Source organism: Fusarium mangiferae (assembly GCF_900044065.1).
Source record: "Fusarium mangiferae strain MRC7560 genome assembly, contig: FMAN_scaffold023, whole genome shotgun sequence".
In the NCBI taxonomy this organism is placed as follows: Eukaryota; Fungi; Ascomycota; class Sordariomycetes; order Hypocreales; family Nectriaceae; genus Fusarium; species Fusarium mangiferae.
In genome coordinates, this window is record NW_024573943.1 from 67,050 (window position 1) to 82,264 (window position 15,215).

Genomic DNA, 15,215 nt, shown 5'->3' on the forward strand with positions numbered 1-15,215 from the left:
TCGGTATAAAGAGGGCAAAGATGTATGTAATGAAATTCACCACTGGACTCATTAATTGCTTCATTAGTTGTTGAGATATTAAGAAAGATGCGCTTCTTTCAACTCGCTTTTGCCTCATTGGCATCCGTCGTAGCGGCGACTTCATCCTTCGATACTTGGGCTCACGGCCGAGTTGCCCTGCAAGACGTAAGCATTCACTTTCGCTACGCCGGCTCGGGACCTCCTCTTCTTCTCGTCCACGGAAACCCCCAGCATAGTCTTACATGGCAATTCATCGGTCCTATCCTGGCTCAGAACTATACCGTCATCGCGCCCGATAACCGAGGCGCTGGTGATTCGAGCGTTCCACCTGATGGAAACTACACCGCTGCTGCATCGGCAGAAGATCTCAAAGGCGTGTTGGATTTCTTGAACATCACTTCTACATATGTCTTTGCGCATGATAAAGGAGTCGGGATGGCAACTGCACTGGCTATCAAATATCCAGATCTTGTTAAGAGGCTTGCTCTAGCTGAGTATGTTCTTCCTGGCTTTACCTATGAGCAGTCGTCAAACCCAGCGCCGTTCTGGGATCTGTATCAGAACTGGCAGTTGGCATTCTTCCAAGTCCCCGATTTAGCCGAATTTCTCATGTCGGGAAAGGAAAAGCAATTCTTGCAATGGTATTTCTACCATGGAAGTTACTCTGGCGTCGAGAGCTTTAGCGAAGAAACAGTCAACAGGTATACGAGCAGTATCTCGAAGCCAGGATTTCTGAGAGCTATGCTTGGACCGTTCTCGAGTTCGACTGTTTATCAGGATGGCAACTTCTTCAAAGCTGCCCTGAACGAAAGCCGATTGAGTGTGCCGCTGCTTGGTATGGGGGGTGAGGCAAGCCTGGGGTTGAAATCGCTTCTGAAACAGACCTTCGAGCCAGTTTCATCTGATCTGGAAATTGATGTCATCCCGAAAGCAGGGCACTGGGTTGGTGAGTTTTCCTACTGACCCCGCTAATGGACGTAGCTAATTGACGAGCAGCGGATGAGAACCCTCGATGGACTGCCAAGAGAGTAGCCAAATTCTTTGGCGAAGGCGATGATAGCCTGTCAAAGGTCGACTTGGGTTACTTGGCTGATCTGGTTACACTGGATGTCGGGTTTTATGGTACCAGGAGGAACTTTGCATTGGGCACTCAGTAAGCTGTCACAGGATCGCGGTCGGCATAAATACGTCGTATGTAAATACTCTCAAAATAGATACAAGAATGTTGCACCGGGCAACTCCTACACTCAATCTCATATATACTTCATCATTGTAAGCCCAAAGCTTACTTCTTAACAGTGCATCCAATGCGCTTAGAGTCAATAGCAACGTCGTCAAACCAGAAAGTGTTGACAGCACCGCTATAAGACTCCCAACCAAAGTAAACACCCTGAACCTTGGGCTTGGGCTTGCTCCTGGCCCAGCCGTTGGCATAAGAGCTGGGAGCCTCGGGCTTGTAGACAAGACCATGCACGGGGTTGTCGTTGAGCCAAGTGGCGATGGTACCGTCGGGGGAGAGGTGGTACTCGAGGCACTGCCAGGTGTTGGCGGGGATGCTCTTGGAGGCAGCGATGCCGTCGGGGGATAGATCGGGCAGAGTGGCGTCGTCGGATTCGTGGTTGTACATCATGATCTTGCTCTGGCCGCCGATGCGGAGATGCTTGCCCTTGCCCTGCGCAGCGTCAGGCATAGTGATGAAAGTGACGTGCGAGTCATCAAAAGCCTTGGCAGTCTTCCTATAATTGGAACAGTGATCAGTAGCTATTCTCTTGGCGTGTTCAGCTTCAACTTACATCCAAGTTCGGACATAGACATGGCCCTCGGGAACAGCATCAGTTCCGAAGAACTTGTGTCCGCAGAAACCATTGGGTCCACCAGTGACCTTGATAGAGTTCTTTCCACTGTGCGCAGTAGTCTTGTCAAGCTCAACGCTACCGCCCTGATCGCAATCGGGCGCATAAGTCGGCCAAGCGACCTTATCCCAGCCACTCTCGAAATCCTCAGCGACCTGGCCGAGGGCGAGGGGCAGCACAGAGAGTGCAGCAAGGGCAACTTGACGAAGCATGATGAAAATATACGAGAAATGAAAATATAGACTGAAAGAAGTGAAGTGAAGTGAGGATGAGAAGCCAAGATGCCAAGAATGAAGGGACGATGCGAGATCTATATATGAGCTGAAAGTGAGAGACGATATTAGGGACTGAAGCCTGAAACAGGGCGGTTCTCTGCTTGTGGTTGTCATTGGCCGTGCAGGGGTGTTGCGGTTAGTTCGGAATCAAAAGCCCGCAATTTCCTTGTCGGGCCATGAGGTGAAACCTGAGACGAGCATGACGGGAATTCTTCCGTGGAAGGGGTGTGAAACAATCTATTTATCCGTCTTTTGACTGGATGATTTTTCTGGTTCTTGAGGGGTTAATTGGTGTTATACATATCTAATCATATTGCTTCATGCATTTTTCGGATCAAGATGACCGTCTATCCGATATATGTAGTATAGGAAGTGGGTTGGCGTAGCATATAGAACATCACTTCCAATACTGGTTTAAATAGTTGACTAAAGAGATTCGGATGAAGCCGCGAGATCCTTAAAATGGAAACGGATATTTTCTGTTCGGAAGTTGTCTTGTTCTATTTACTACGAACATCTAGCGCCTAAATACAGGCCTGTTACCTGACTATAAGAACCTTCGCCAGGTTATAGCTTGCCTAAATAGAACAGAAAACTATCCAACTCATGTTCTTCACCTATGCGCCGGGATTGAGACAACTTCTAACCCCTCACCTCATGGCCCTATCACAGAAGTTCATCCACTTACCTTCATACATAGAAGAGCGCCAAAGAACTCAAACAGGAAAAATTCTGGCATAATACACCCGCATAATGCCTTCAAGAATGCTAGACAACATGGTCTCGGCTGATGAACCCTCTATTGCCATCATAGTAGTCTACAGTGCAATGACTGCGTGGGTCACTTCGGCTGGTGTGAAAGCCATTGACAACAGTGGCATACACGGCTCCAGGAGGAGCCTTTGCAACCACGGCATTGGTGACACTGATCTTCTTAGCTTGCTGCTTTTTGTACGTGTTTTCTGGGTCGAATGTCACGTTGTTGGTGTCCATCTTGGGCAAGGACGGTTCGGTTAGCTTTTATTTAGATCTGTGCAGAGGAGTGATGATAGCGAGGCTTTCTGGTATTCCAAAGTATCAATGTTGGATGTACAAGAAGATGCAGGTGGTACTCTACATAGCCTCTGACGTATAGGCCTACTGTTATATGGAATAATCAGAAGGCCGCAGTAAGTAGGAGAGAAGTTATTTCGATTGAACAACTGAGCTGTTCATGTCCTGTGATATCGAAGATGAACAAAATATATTCGCTAGCAATAGTACACCTGAACATGGTGTGCAGTATTGTTTGTTCTAACCTACATATGGAATTTTCCACTCAGCACCATTAGAAGATCAAGGGAGGGAAGAAGAGCAGTGCTAAGCGAACAATATCCAAGCGTAACATGTTACGGAACTAATCCCTTCATAATAAACCTCTTTGGAAGCTCGTGGCTTGTTCTGCTAGTGGTGGCTTGAACAAAGACTTGGGAATCGCTGTTGTCGTTGCACAGATTGAGGCGTGTGTCCGCATTTTGCCTGACAAACTGATCAATCCACAGAGATTTATTTTGTTCTTTGCTTCAATAGTTTGCTAATGGCTCAAGTAGTCTGTTCACGCACTTCATTGACCAGGGGCCCCATTTTGCTGTCCCTTGTCCAGTTGGTTGGTCAGCTTTGTTGTGTTTGTTGTTTGTTCGTTTGTGGGGCACGCCAAACGATTCACTCCATCAGAACAGCAGTGTTTGATGAATCTCAGCAACATATATAATCTCCCCTTCCTCGCAGCCTAAGTCCAACATCCTTTATACAGCAGCTTCTTCAGACAGCTTTTCCACAACAGCCCTTTCGGACAACGCCCTCTTCACACAACAGCCATTTTACGCAATAACATCTCGATCTCTACAAGACTTATTAACCTCATCAACATGGCCGAAGAAATGAACAACTCTCCTCCTCCTACCCCGAAACGAGGCCAACGGAGGTTCAAGAACGGAAGTTCGCCTTGTGAATTTGCAGATGCGTATTATCCCGGGGGCCTCCACCCGGTTGAGCTAGGCGATCTCTTCAATGATGGACAGTATAAGGTCATTCGGAAACTTGGAGAAGGTTCTTTCTCTACTGTCTGGCTCGCGCATGACTTGAAGTCAGTTGATCCCCTAAACCCTGCCAACCACTTATTCACTGACACTATGGACAGGAACTCCCGGTATGTGGCTCTGAAGATTCTTGTCTCAGAGAAAGCGAAACAGTCCCAGGAATTGCAGATTTTGCACCATCTCACCAAAGTCGCTCCTGTTGAATCGGCCCGGTATGTCACGCAACTTCTCGACGAGTTTGAACACGAAGGTCCCAACGGTACGCACAAATGTCTTGTTTTCGAGGCCATGGGTCCATCTCTCTGTCAAATGCTTCTGTTCCCTCCGGGAAGATGTAGAAGATGGAAAGAAAAAGAGCAGTACCCGCTTCAGAGCGCGAAACACATCTTCAGGGACGTCTTGAAAGGGTTGAACTTTCTTCATAAGAACGGTATTTCTCATGGAGACTTTCAGCCAGGAAACGTCCTTTTCCCACTCAAAAACATTGATTCCTATGATGAAGTAACCCTGGGACCCGAAAAAGATGAAGACGAGGAAGGTGAGGATCGCTTTTGGGGAAGAGTCTCAGTTGTGAGAAAAGACGGCAAGCAAGACAAGTGGGCACCTAAGTACCTGTATGCCGCAGAGTCTTTGTCTATCTACACAGGTCTTGATGGGCAATGGAACATCATTGATGAGAACCTCAAGGTAAAGCTATCAGATATGGGTGGCGGTAAGTACAATTCCCCCTTCCTTATGTGAACTTTGACTAACAGTTTATAGCATACTTCTTCAACGATCCTCCCAAGAAGCCTATTGTCCCCATCGGTCTTCGAGCTCCCGAGCTAGTTCTGAAAGGTGAGCTTCACGAAACTCAGGATATCTGGAGCTTCGGATGCATCCTTTTCGAAATGATCACTGGACGGCCCATTTTCTACATATGGGGCCCACCCAAGTACGATACCTCACTTGACGACGAACATCTTCTTGAGGTCATAGAGAAGCTTGGCCCACTACCTGAGGAGCTTTTCAGCCACTGGAAGACCTCGGCGCTCTATTACACTAAAGATGGAAAGATGTACAATTGGTTCATTGATGGTGTTACTGAGGGTGAAGATCCTGTTACTCCCGATCCATCTGAGTTCGAGACTATGGAGGAAGCCTTTGATAAGGAGTGCCCAGAGATGGCAGAGGAGGAGGCGCAGGAGGTCAAGAAACTTATCCGATGGATCCTTCAGTACGATCCGGCCAAGAGACCCTCAGCTGAAGAAATCCTCCGACATCCATGGTTCGCGGAAGATTCAAGTGAGCAGGCAGAGTAAGATTGGTCCTCGTGTTAGTTGACAGGAATGAGGAGCTTGGGAAAATGAAAGGGAAAATTGGTAGGTATCTTAGAGTGAAATAATCGCGCAGTAGGTAGATGGAACTGTTGATTTGTGTTTTGATTTGCCAACTATATAAATTTACTCTTCAACAAAACTTTAACTAGCGTGAAGCACTTTGACCTTCTAGTTCTTTGGCTTCTTGAAAGCATTCTTAGTAAGCTTAACAACGAAAGCGCCACGCTCAATAGTGTTGATGAAGATGTATCCCGACTTGAAGTAAGCATAAGAAGACCAAGTTCCAACAAAAGCAACACTACCGCCGCCGGGAAGAGCATCATCTTCGGGGTAGATATCGAACCAAGCGGCTTCATAAACTCCAGCGCCGGTGGGGTCTTGAGGAATGGAGCGGCCATCAAGGACACGGAGACCAGCGCCGTAGTGGGACTGGTAGATGTAGTTGTTGATGACGTACTGGTTGTGATCGATGGACTTGGTGGGGTGCTTGAAAACACCGGTTTGCTTGGGGTTCTCAAGATCGCGAATGTCCCAGATGAAAGTCACGGGATAACCGTCAGAACCAGGGCCCTTGCCATCACGCTCATCGAGTTCGTCGTCCAAGACGAGGAATTCTTGGTTTTGAGTGTCGAGAACCCAACCTTGATGAGTGTAAGAAGCACCCTCGTAAGAGATCTTAGAGATGATGTTGGTGACATTAGCCTTGTCGGTGACATCGTAGATGGTCAGAGTATCCTCGTTATATCCGTAGCAGATATCACGGCCCTGGTAGCGCTTATCAGGACCACGGTAGACAAGACACTGCGCATCGTGAACGTAGCCATCGCCTTTGGCGCATCCAAGAGACTCTGGGTTCGAAGGATCGGTAAGATCGAAGAAGTTGAGTCCAGAGAGACAGTTGGGGTCAGTACGTGGCTGAGCACCAACAGCAACACCGTACTTCAACTCCTCATTGACAACAACATTGTGAGCACGACCAACAGGCAGCAGAGCTGAAAAGTGGCTGGTGAGATCCTTCTTTGCGTCAAAGACAACAGGGCTTTTGGGGTTGATCTTGAGCAGCTTCTTCATGTCGAAGATCTGAATACCATGGCCGACGGCTTCGGATCCGATGATGACATAGTTCTTGTATGTGCGGATCTCGCGCCACTGGGAGGGGACAGAGTACTCGGGCAGACGGCCAAGGTAGACGAGCTGTCCCTTCTTGGTGATTTCCGCGAAAGCAGTGCCGTCGTACTGACCGATAGCGACAAACTCACGTCCGTTATCGGAAGTCCACCCCCAAGAGGACGAGCCTCGACCGCCGGTGCTACCAAGCGCAGCGTGACTCAAGAACGAGTAAAGATCAGCCTAGAGACTCGTTAGCCAGTGTAACTAGTCGTTATACAAGGGGTGATACTGACGTTGTGGCAGGCGAAGGTGTTGTTGGCATCACCCTTGATAGCCTCTGCGTAACCGTCGACACACTTTGTGTACCCAAGCTTGGGATACTGCTCGCTGGCGAACGCACCAGCGGCCTCTTGCTTCGCCCAAACAGCCTGCTTGCTGGCCATGAGCTTGTTGTGCACCTCGCCCGAGTCGTATAGCTTGGCGGCCTTCTCCTCATTGACCTTGATCTCCTTAGCGGCGACATAGGAACTAACAGCGGCGAGGGCGCCGAGAAGGAGAGCGGACTTGACCATCATGAAAGATTGGGGATGATAGTTGGGGATGGAGTGACAAAAGGAGCATGTTTGGCGAGGATAGGTGCCTTTTATGTATGAATTGGCGGTATTGCTATCTGTGAACGAAGCACTGGAATCTTTGTAGATCACGTATACCGGCAATCCTACCATAAGCGATCACGGCCGGAGGGTCAATGCACATTCGCGCCTCGAGATCCCCCCTTCGCCAATCATCGTTTCCCCAGCGTCGCACCGAAACCATTATCTCAACTTGGCGATAGTGACGGCATTTCTTGTCGACCCGGCAATACCCCAGATCTGGAAGGTGTCTACCGACACGCGCTCTGTTATCAGAACCTATGATCACCTCCACAAGCACCCCATTGCAACCTAAGAAAGTACCAAGCACGACCAATGTCTCACAAAAGTTCTAATGCGCCGAACCTCATTGGATACAAGGTATATCTTTCGCAATCCTTGGCGGGCAGTGTACCAATCCTAGTTCGGCAGGTAAGTTAAGCTTATTGGATAGACTTCTTTTCTCGGACATAGAGCCGATGGTTCTTTTTTAATCTTATCGTGAAGTTTAAAAGACGCAATGTGACCCTGGAGCGGGCTTGGCGGGGGATGATTGGAGGAATTGTGACGGAGACTATAATGATAGGGGATTAATGCCGATCACTGATTCAAGCTTGTTTTTTTGCTCCGCGGTTATCTACGCCTAAATCATGGGTTTTGTGACGATTGACTATTCGAAGTGTGCTAGCTTTTGCACTAGATTATAGCATGTGCACCCCTGATAAGCTATACGAGATGATATATGTGGATGTGCCTGAGCCCCGAGACCACCCATACTTGTCGCCGTGTAGAGCGCAACATTTTGTGTTTGATGTCTGCACTATTCGCTCTGCTCCATTGCTAAATCAAGACTTGATTGGACAAAACAATCTTGCCAAGTTATTAATATCACTGTGTGACTTGGCACCCTCTATAGTGTTGCCGGCTTTCATAGCGGTGCTGCAATACCCTACACCAATATTAGCATCAATTGCCGAGTACAGGTCTTGGATTGAAGTCGTCGTCGGCACTGTGCAGAAGAAATGTTTACGAAAGAGGAGACCTGAAGTGCGTCTAGTGCAAAAAGAAAGCTATTTCAGACTTTCAAATCAATTGAGACGATAAAACGATGAAAACAAACACGGGAATCTGACACTTATAAAAGTTTGACACATAAACCTGCACATCTGTAGCTTTTCTCCCCGACCGAATCATAGCAATGAGAGATTGAAAAGAAAATGTCCCATAGGCTTGTGTTTTGACCACAAACCATTTCACTAGCTATCAAAGAAAAAATCCAAACGTTTGTTACCCTGGTCACTGGTATTGTTGAGGTAATTCGCCTTCTCATGTGCAGTCATGCTGTCCCATTTGCTCCTCTTAGACTTGTTGCGGTAAGTGTAATAGGCCTTTGCAAAAGCATACGCAAAGATAGTTCCCACAGTAATTCCAATCAAGTTCTTGTTTCCACGATGGTAGAGCGGCTTATCATCTTCCCGATAAATGTTGGAGGACGCGATACCCGACAACTGGATAGTGATGTTGTATAAAGCCGCACTGATAGCCCGGGTTCGGACGGAGCCGGATAGTCTGGAGCACCAACCAACTTGAGCTGCATGGACGGAGGGTTGGCCGATTATCAAGAATGCCACAGCGTATTGAGCCCAGTGTGATAGATTTTGGACTGAGGTGTATTCGACGATGAGCAGTGGGAGGACCCAAAGCTGGGTCAGTAGACCAAACAAGGCGATCTGGTGGAACTTTTCGGTAAGAAAGGTGATCCAAAGCATGTTGACAGCGGCAAAAACTGTAGCGGGGATGGCCAAGAGCGTAGTGTTGAAAGTGCTAAAGCCCAAAGCTCGAAGCGACAATGTCAGGTAAGTCTTGGGCGGTGCGGTTGGAATCTCAAAAAGTATGCCGATAGCATACACGGGCCAGAGGTCATAATCCTTAAGACTCTTCCAAAGCATGCCCAATGTGATCGGTTCGCGGTTATGCATGCCGCTCTTGGAAGGATCATCGCGAAGAACACGATTGACGATGATCTTCTCCTCGCGCTCGGTGAAGTAACCGGCGGGATTCCACCACGTCTTTGTCTGGGTAGGTCCAGGAACAAGGAAGAGGAAACTCAGGACACCAACTACCAAGCTGACCAAAGCTTCCAAGAGGAACAGCCATCGCCAGCCTTCTCTGCCAGCGACACCACGCATGTGAAGAATGCCGTATGCCATGAAAGAAGCCACGACACCAGACATGGAGTCGACGAACCAGAAGAGGGCGAGACGGATAGGCATCTCAGTCTTTTTGTAGAAGTACGAGAGGTACAGGATCGAGTCTGGGATGAAACCGCCCATGAACAAGCCTATGAAGAAACGGCATGCAAAGAAACCCGCCCGGTTATGCATGAAGAACTGTCCGCCCGACGCTAAACTCCAGAGGATGATCTGGACAGGGATCCAGCGATCAGGGCCAAGACGCTTGCCGATCATCTGCGACGGAATCTCAGCGACGAGGAAGCCAATGCGATACATGTTCTGGGCGTTATTAAAGTCGTTGGTGTTGAGGCTAAGATCGTCGAGTAAATTATCAGCAGCTGCGTTGCCGAGATTACCGCGATCGATGTTAAGACCAAAGAACATGACGAGGATCCAGATAAAGATCTTCAAGTCTGTCTTGCGACGAACGGCGCGTTCTTCGCGATACGTCCATCGCTCATTTGGGTCGAAGCGATGGAAGTTCTCATACTCTGGTGGTGGTTGGTAGAATTGAGAGAGGTGGGGATCATCGAAGACGCTGCGCTCGGTGGCGATGGCGTCGAGATCAGCGGGCTTGTTGCGATGGGTGAGGGCTTCCCAGATACCGATGTTTCTGCTGGTATCTTGGGGTTCTACCAGGTCAGTTGCTTCGTCTTTGGGAGAGTTGACTTCAAAGGATGGTGCCTTTGCGTCAATGTCTTGATGGACGGGATGACTCATTCTGGGCAGTGGAGGGCCAATTGTCCCTGAAAGTATTTGAGAATCGGAAGTTATAGGAAGGAGTCTGATGCTTCTGTGGTTCTGACGGCGACACATATCTCTTTATAAACAGGCGAATAAATTTTGACTCTCAATATGACTTACACCCTGCGCAAAAAGTCACCTTCAACGTGCTGCTACGTGCAGATGGTGTGACCAGCCGAGGACCCAGTTTCAGAGATAACCATCAATTCAAGCCTACTATCTTGTGCATCTCGGCACCGATGATCCGAGAGGCTATCACGACATTATGGGGATAAATGGGGATTGACCAGCTACCCCCAACACCCATTACCGTATGCGGGATGCCACCCGGAGCTATGTACCGACCCTGCCACGTACGTGATTGTATATATACAAATCATGGGGGCTTAATTGGGGGTAGAGGCGGTTAGGCGACATGATAAGCGATAGGTAGCGATGGTCCATTTCCCAAGCCTTTAGGGCTAATCTGCGTCAGATCATGACTATCGTCCTTCATATGTAAGCCTCTTCTACTTCATAATTTTGCGCTGTCTGTCATTCGCATGTGTAGTAGGCACTGAAACAGTGGTGAAAGTGGTATTATTAGTATGGAATAAATATTTGCGTGACTGCGACAAGGGAGATGAAGAATGATTTCTACTTTGCTTGTAGATGCTTAACTGGTTAATAGTCAGAATAAAACTAGAAGCTTACTGAGGCCATCCACTATAGCATGAAGCTTCCCATTTAAAAACTCAAGACCATTCGATTCTTTTTGGCTCTCCCAAATACTGTCATCTGCACCCTGCGATCAATCTCTTGTCCCAGCTATACCAAATGGCAGATTCTTGTATTTTGCAACTCCCTTTGTCTCAGGATGCTCAACATCAAGATCCCATTTATCAGGAACCTCCAGCCCAGCATCAAGATGATGCTTATTCAACAACACAGAGACTCCATCACGGTAGAGCCAAGGATCATTCGTCCTCCGCTGCCAGTCCTCAAGCCTAACCCGTAAACTCTCCAGAACATCTTTATACTTGGGGTCCTTCGCTAGGTTCACGACTTCCTGCGGGTCGAGCTCTAAATCATACAGCTCTTCAGCCGGGCGGAAGAAGTAATCCTTCAGGTTCCTTTGCCCAATCTTCTTGGGACTGTCTTCTGAGTTGCGGATGTCCTCCCATGTCAATGATCCGTAAATGTCGTTCGCGAATGGAAAGTCGAGTCTCCATGCGATGTTGCGATGGTACTTGTAGCGTCGCGTGCGAATGAAGCGAGTGGGCCAGTAGTTGGTAGACTCGTGAAACGTGTGGGATCCAAACACGTGGTCCCAAGCATCAAGGTTCTTTTCTTGCCCAAGGATTTCCAGGAACGAGCGGCCGGATAGCTGCTTCTTGGGCTCATCCGCAGCTGGGCCAAGTGTCCAGTCCAGTATCGTCGGCAGAATGTCAACATACGATACTAGATTCTCGTTGACGGAAGCTTTGGAGCCTGGCTGTCGAATGATAAGAGGTAGCTGAACACCAGCATCGTATAATGTTGTCTTTGAGTTCATAAACGGAGGTCCGTTGTCGCTCATGAAGATGACCATTGTACTCGATGCAAGGCTGGCATTCTCGAGCTCATCAAGGATGAACCCAATTCCCTGGTCCAAGCGACTAATGGCTTCCAGATATTCTGCAAGCTCTTGTCTGGCACCAGGAGTGTTGGACAAGAATTCGGGAACCCCCATATCTTCAGGGCGGTACTTGACGCTTTGTATGCGCTCATCGACAGGCTCATCATTGCCAAAGCCACCGCGAGTTCGATCACGATGAGGATCGTGATATCCCACCGTCAAAACAAAAGGCCTCCCATCTTCTTTCGACACAGCGAAGAACTCCTTCGCCTTCTGAGAAGACCACCAGACATCCCTCGTCAGACTCTCAGCTCTCCACTCCCACGGATAAACAGCCTCAGGCCCAACGTGAATCTTGCCAATGATCCCAGTCCTCACACCATTCTTGGCTAAGATAGCAGGACCAGACTCAATGTGATCAAAGGTCATGAAATGGTGCTTTCCACTGTTGAGACCATACTGTCCGTTCTGGTGGGTATGCAGCCCGGTGTAGATGGTAGAGCGACTTCCACTGCATGAAGCAGTACTTGCAAACGCTCTGTCGAATCTTACACCTTGGGAAGCGAGTTTGTCGATGTTTGGAGTTTTTGCATTGGGATGACCGTAGCAGCCTAGTTGTTTGCCTAGGTCGTCTGCGACAAGCAGGAGAACGTTTTTTGCCGCCATATCGAATTGATTAGATAAGTGTTGATTTTGATGCTACAGCATGTAACAAGTGAATGAAGCCGAGAGTTTTGCTGAAGGTCATGTCTCTTAGGGTTTGTACGCGACTGTACATGTCAGTGTCAAGGGTGGCGATGGCGTGACGAACAAGACTATGTCGCCATCCAACAACAATTATATATCCCAACATCCCACGCAATCAAACAGTAGACGATATGTAACCGACATGAAGAAGGTGCCGAGTATCCGTGCTTATCATCCTCGCATCGTGAAACTACTCAGAATTGAGCCTCAATCATGTCGATCAAGTGTGTAAACAACCTAGTGCCCAGCTGTCAGATTGGTTCATCCGCGGCGTTAGAAAGCGCACCAATGAGAACACATATAAACGATTGTGACATCCGCGCTATTTCTGGATATAGCATGGGTTCGAACGGCCGAGGTGTAGGGATTCGGATCCGACTCTGAGGAACCCCCAAGGCATGGGAAGGACTTGCTCATTGTACTGGTACATACTGGGTATATCTAGCTGTCTAGCACTGGATGGAGTAAAGTTCAGTTAAATGACGACAGCTTCTAGTCTCGGAAAGGAGCGATGGCCCGAGACGCTCTTCACGATTGAAAGCTGCGAGATGCCGTGGTAGGAGTCAAATTACCGCCACGATGGACCTTGCCCTGTACATCTGACCGGAACCACGGCAATATGATTGCAGTACAAAATTGAATAGACAAGATGAAGGGCATATGTCGTGCTCAAGGTGAATATCAGTGACAGATTCAGATCAAGCAGGCGTAAAGAATGAACCGAGCATGGGCATGAGTACTCACCAAGCGTCTTGGGAAAAGTATATATTCCAGACTACGCTATTAATCAAGGTGGATGATCAAGTGCAACATCACAGATAAGGCTCTTTTAGGATGAAATTCTTTCTCTTCTCAGGCTTATTGTCAGCCTTCCTGGCAGACGCTCAACTCACCGGCCCAGTCGGTCCCCTCACAGCCCTCTCCCAAAAGACCCACGAGTGCAACATTCTCGACTATGGCGCTGTCAACGACAACTCCACTGATATCGCAGATGCCATCGAGAAAACCTTCAAGACCTGCGTCCTCCCACACGCTGGAAGCCGTCTGATCGTCCCTGATGGCCAGTACCTGATCAAACGATCGGTCGTTCTGTCAAACGGTACAAACTGGGCGTTCCAACTGGATGGACTCATCACCTTGGCTTATGGTGGTAACTGGACTGTTGATCGTAAGTTGGTATTGCAGGGTTTTGCGGGAGTTGAGCTGCTGAACGCGACTATCAATGGTGAAGGTGATGGGCAATTCTTACAGAATGGACTTACCATTATAAACCGTGCGTATCATTCACTACTCCAAAATTTCATTTGTTGATCAAGTTGCCAGCTGTCGACTTTGAGTTTTATTCACAAAATGGAAAGGGTGCCATTCAGGGACAAGGCTATATCTACAGGAACTTGGCAAAGTAAGTCACTCCTTTGGATCTTATTGTTACTCAAGGCTTATATCCAATCAAGTACTTTCCGTCCCCGACTTGTCAGGATCATTTCACCGATCAACACTTCAGTTCACGACCTCATTCTCGTCGACAGCCCCAAGTTTCACATCGTCTTTGACTTTGCTGAGAACCTTGAGGTGTATCACCTCACCATCCGAGGAGCCAACTTAGGCTCTTATGATGGTGTTGACGTGGTGGGCACGAACTATTGGATCCACGACATCGAGGTAGGAATTCATCAGCCTAAACTCCTTGATAATGTACTTATCAAATCAGGTTACAAACCGAGACGAATGCGTGTCAGTGAAGAGCCCTTCCAACCATGCTCTTATCGAGAATTTGGTTTGTAACCAAGCTGGTTCCGGTATCTCGATCGGCAGCCTCAACGTGTCGGCATCCATCGCTAATATCGTAAGGAAACCCTACCTGAGACTTGACGGGGCTGACTAAGTTCTTATAGCATGCACGAAACATCAACATCATCCAGGGAAACAACATTGCTTTCATCAAGACTTATCCAGGCGGCTCTGGTCATGTTACCAATATCACCTTTGAGAACTTCCGTTCCAAGGCTTCTCTTTATGGCTTGGATATCAACCAGTATTGGCAAAACACCTTTGAACCTGATACTGGAGCTGTCGCTCTGAGTAACCTTGTTTTTAAGAACTTCTCTGGTAAGAGCAAAGTTGACAAAAAATACTGCAAAGCTGACCATCGTGTTTCAGGATCTGTTGCCGATGGGTCCAAGAGACCTCCTCTTTTCCTCGTGGCCAATGATCTATCATTCGCCACCAACGTCACAGTCGAAGACTTTAGCATCTGGACCGAGTCCGGAACCTCGGTCATCAACAAGATCAGCAACATCTTTGGCCACGGTGATAATTCTTATGGACAGGCGAATGGTATCAAATCGCTTTCGTCTGGCCAGGCACCTACCGCGTATACCAGCACGTACACTGTCACCGCTACACCTACTGGCTGGACAGCTCCATCATTCCCTACGTGGGCTGCGGCAAGCACTGGTTATGGAAGTAAGTGACTTGATGAGTTCTAACTGTATATACGCTGACTATGTGTTCTAGCTGATGTACCTATTCCGGTCTACACGCCAGCTGCACTATGGAAGCCGAGTGGTGACTATGATAAACATTACTGGGGCAGCTTTTAAGG

The 15,215-nt window shown here is 48.2% G+C and overlaps 7 protein-coding genes across 7 annotated transcripts; 3 read left to right on the plus strand and 4 right to left on the minus strand.

The window, feature by feature from the left end:
• Positions 1-87: 87 nt before the first annotated feature.
• Positions 88-1,178, plus strand: FMAN_05112 (uncharacterized protein; the record flags this gene model as incomplete). Its single annotated transcript, XM_041825659.1, has 2 exons — positions 88-967; positions 1,018-1,178. The coding sequence occupies 2 exons, from the start codon at positions 88-90 to the stop codon at positions 1,176-1,178; spliced, it is 1,041 nt and encodes a 346-aa protein (XP_041691017.1).
• A 128-nt stretch (positions 1,179-1,306) lies between these two features.
• On the minus strand, positions 1,307-2,086 carry FMAN_05113 (uncharacterized protein; the record flags this gene model as incomplete). Its single annotated transcript, XM_041825660.1, has 2 exons — positions 1,307-1,757; positions 1,815-2,086. 2 exons carry the CDS (start codon positions 2,084-2,086, stop codon positions 1,307-1,309), a joined length of 723 nt encoding a protein of 240 aa, XP_041691018.1.
• A 1,970-nt stretch (positions 2,087-4,056) lies between these two features.
• Positions 4,057-5,528, plus strand: FMAN_05114 (uncharacterized protein; the record flags this gene model as incomplete). The annotated part of the gene is made up of 3 exons (XM_041825661.1): positions 4,057-4,274; positions 4,329-4,939; positions 4,990-5,528. The coding sequence occupies 3 exons, from the start codon at positions 4,057-4,059 to the stop codon at positions 5,526-5,528; spliced, it is 1,368 nt and encodes a 455-aa protein (XP_041691019.1).
• A 186-nt stretch (positions 5,529-5,714) lies between these two features.
• On the minus strand, positions 5,715-7,228 carry FMAN_05115 (uncharacterized protein; the record flags this gene model as incomplete). The annotated part of the gene is made up of 2 exons (XM_041825662.1): positions 5,715-6,896; positions 6,950-7,228. The coding sequence occupies 2 exons, from the start codon at positions 7,226-7,228 to the stop codon at positions 5,715-5,717; spliced, it is 1,461 nt and encodes a 486-aa protein (XP_041691020.1).
• Positions 7,229-8,544: 1,316 nt separating this feature from the next.
• Positions 8,545-10,242, minus strand: FMAN_05116 (uncharacterized protein; the record flags this gene model as incomplete). Its single annotated transcript, XM_041825663.1, has 1 exon — positions 8,545-10,242. One exon carries the CDS (start codon positions 10,240-10,242, stop codon positions 8,545-8,547), a length of 1,698 nt encoding a protein of 565 aa, XP_041691021.1.
• An 814-nt stretch (positions 10,243-11,056) lies between these two features.
• FMAN_05117 (related to N-sulfoglucosamine sulfohydrolase precursor) lies at positions 11,057-12,529 on the minus strand (the record flags this gene model as incomplete). The annotated part of the gene is made up of 1 exon (XM_041825664.1): positions 11,057-12,529. One exon carries the CDS (start codon positions 12,527-12,529, stop codon positions 11,057-11,059), a length of 1,473 nt encoding a protein of 490 aa, XP_041691022.1.
• A 915-nt stretch (positions 12,530-13,444) lies between these two features.
• FMAN_05118 (putative rhamnogalacturonase A precursor) lies at positions 13,445-15,213 on the plus strand (the record flags this gene model as incomplete). The annotated part of the gene is made up of 7 exons (XM_041825665.1): positions 13,445-13,778; positions 13,862-14,012; positions 14,065-14,272; positions 14,322-14,456; positions 14,506-14,719; positions 14,771-15,076; positions 15,128-15,213. The coding sequence occupies 7 exons, from the start codon at positions 13,445-13,447 to the stop codon at positions 15,211-15,213; spliced, it is 1,434 nt and encodes a 477-aa protein (XP_041691023.1).
• Between the last annotated feature and the right edge of the window lie 2 nt (positions 15,214-15,215).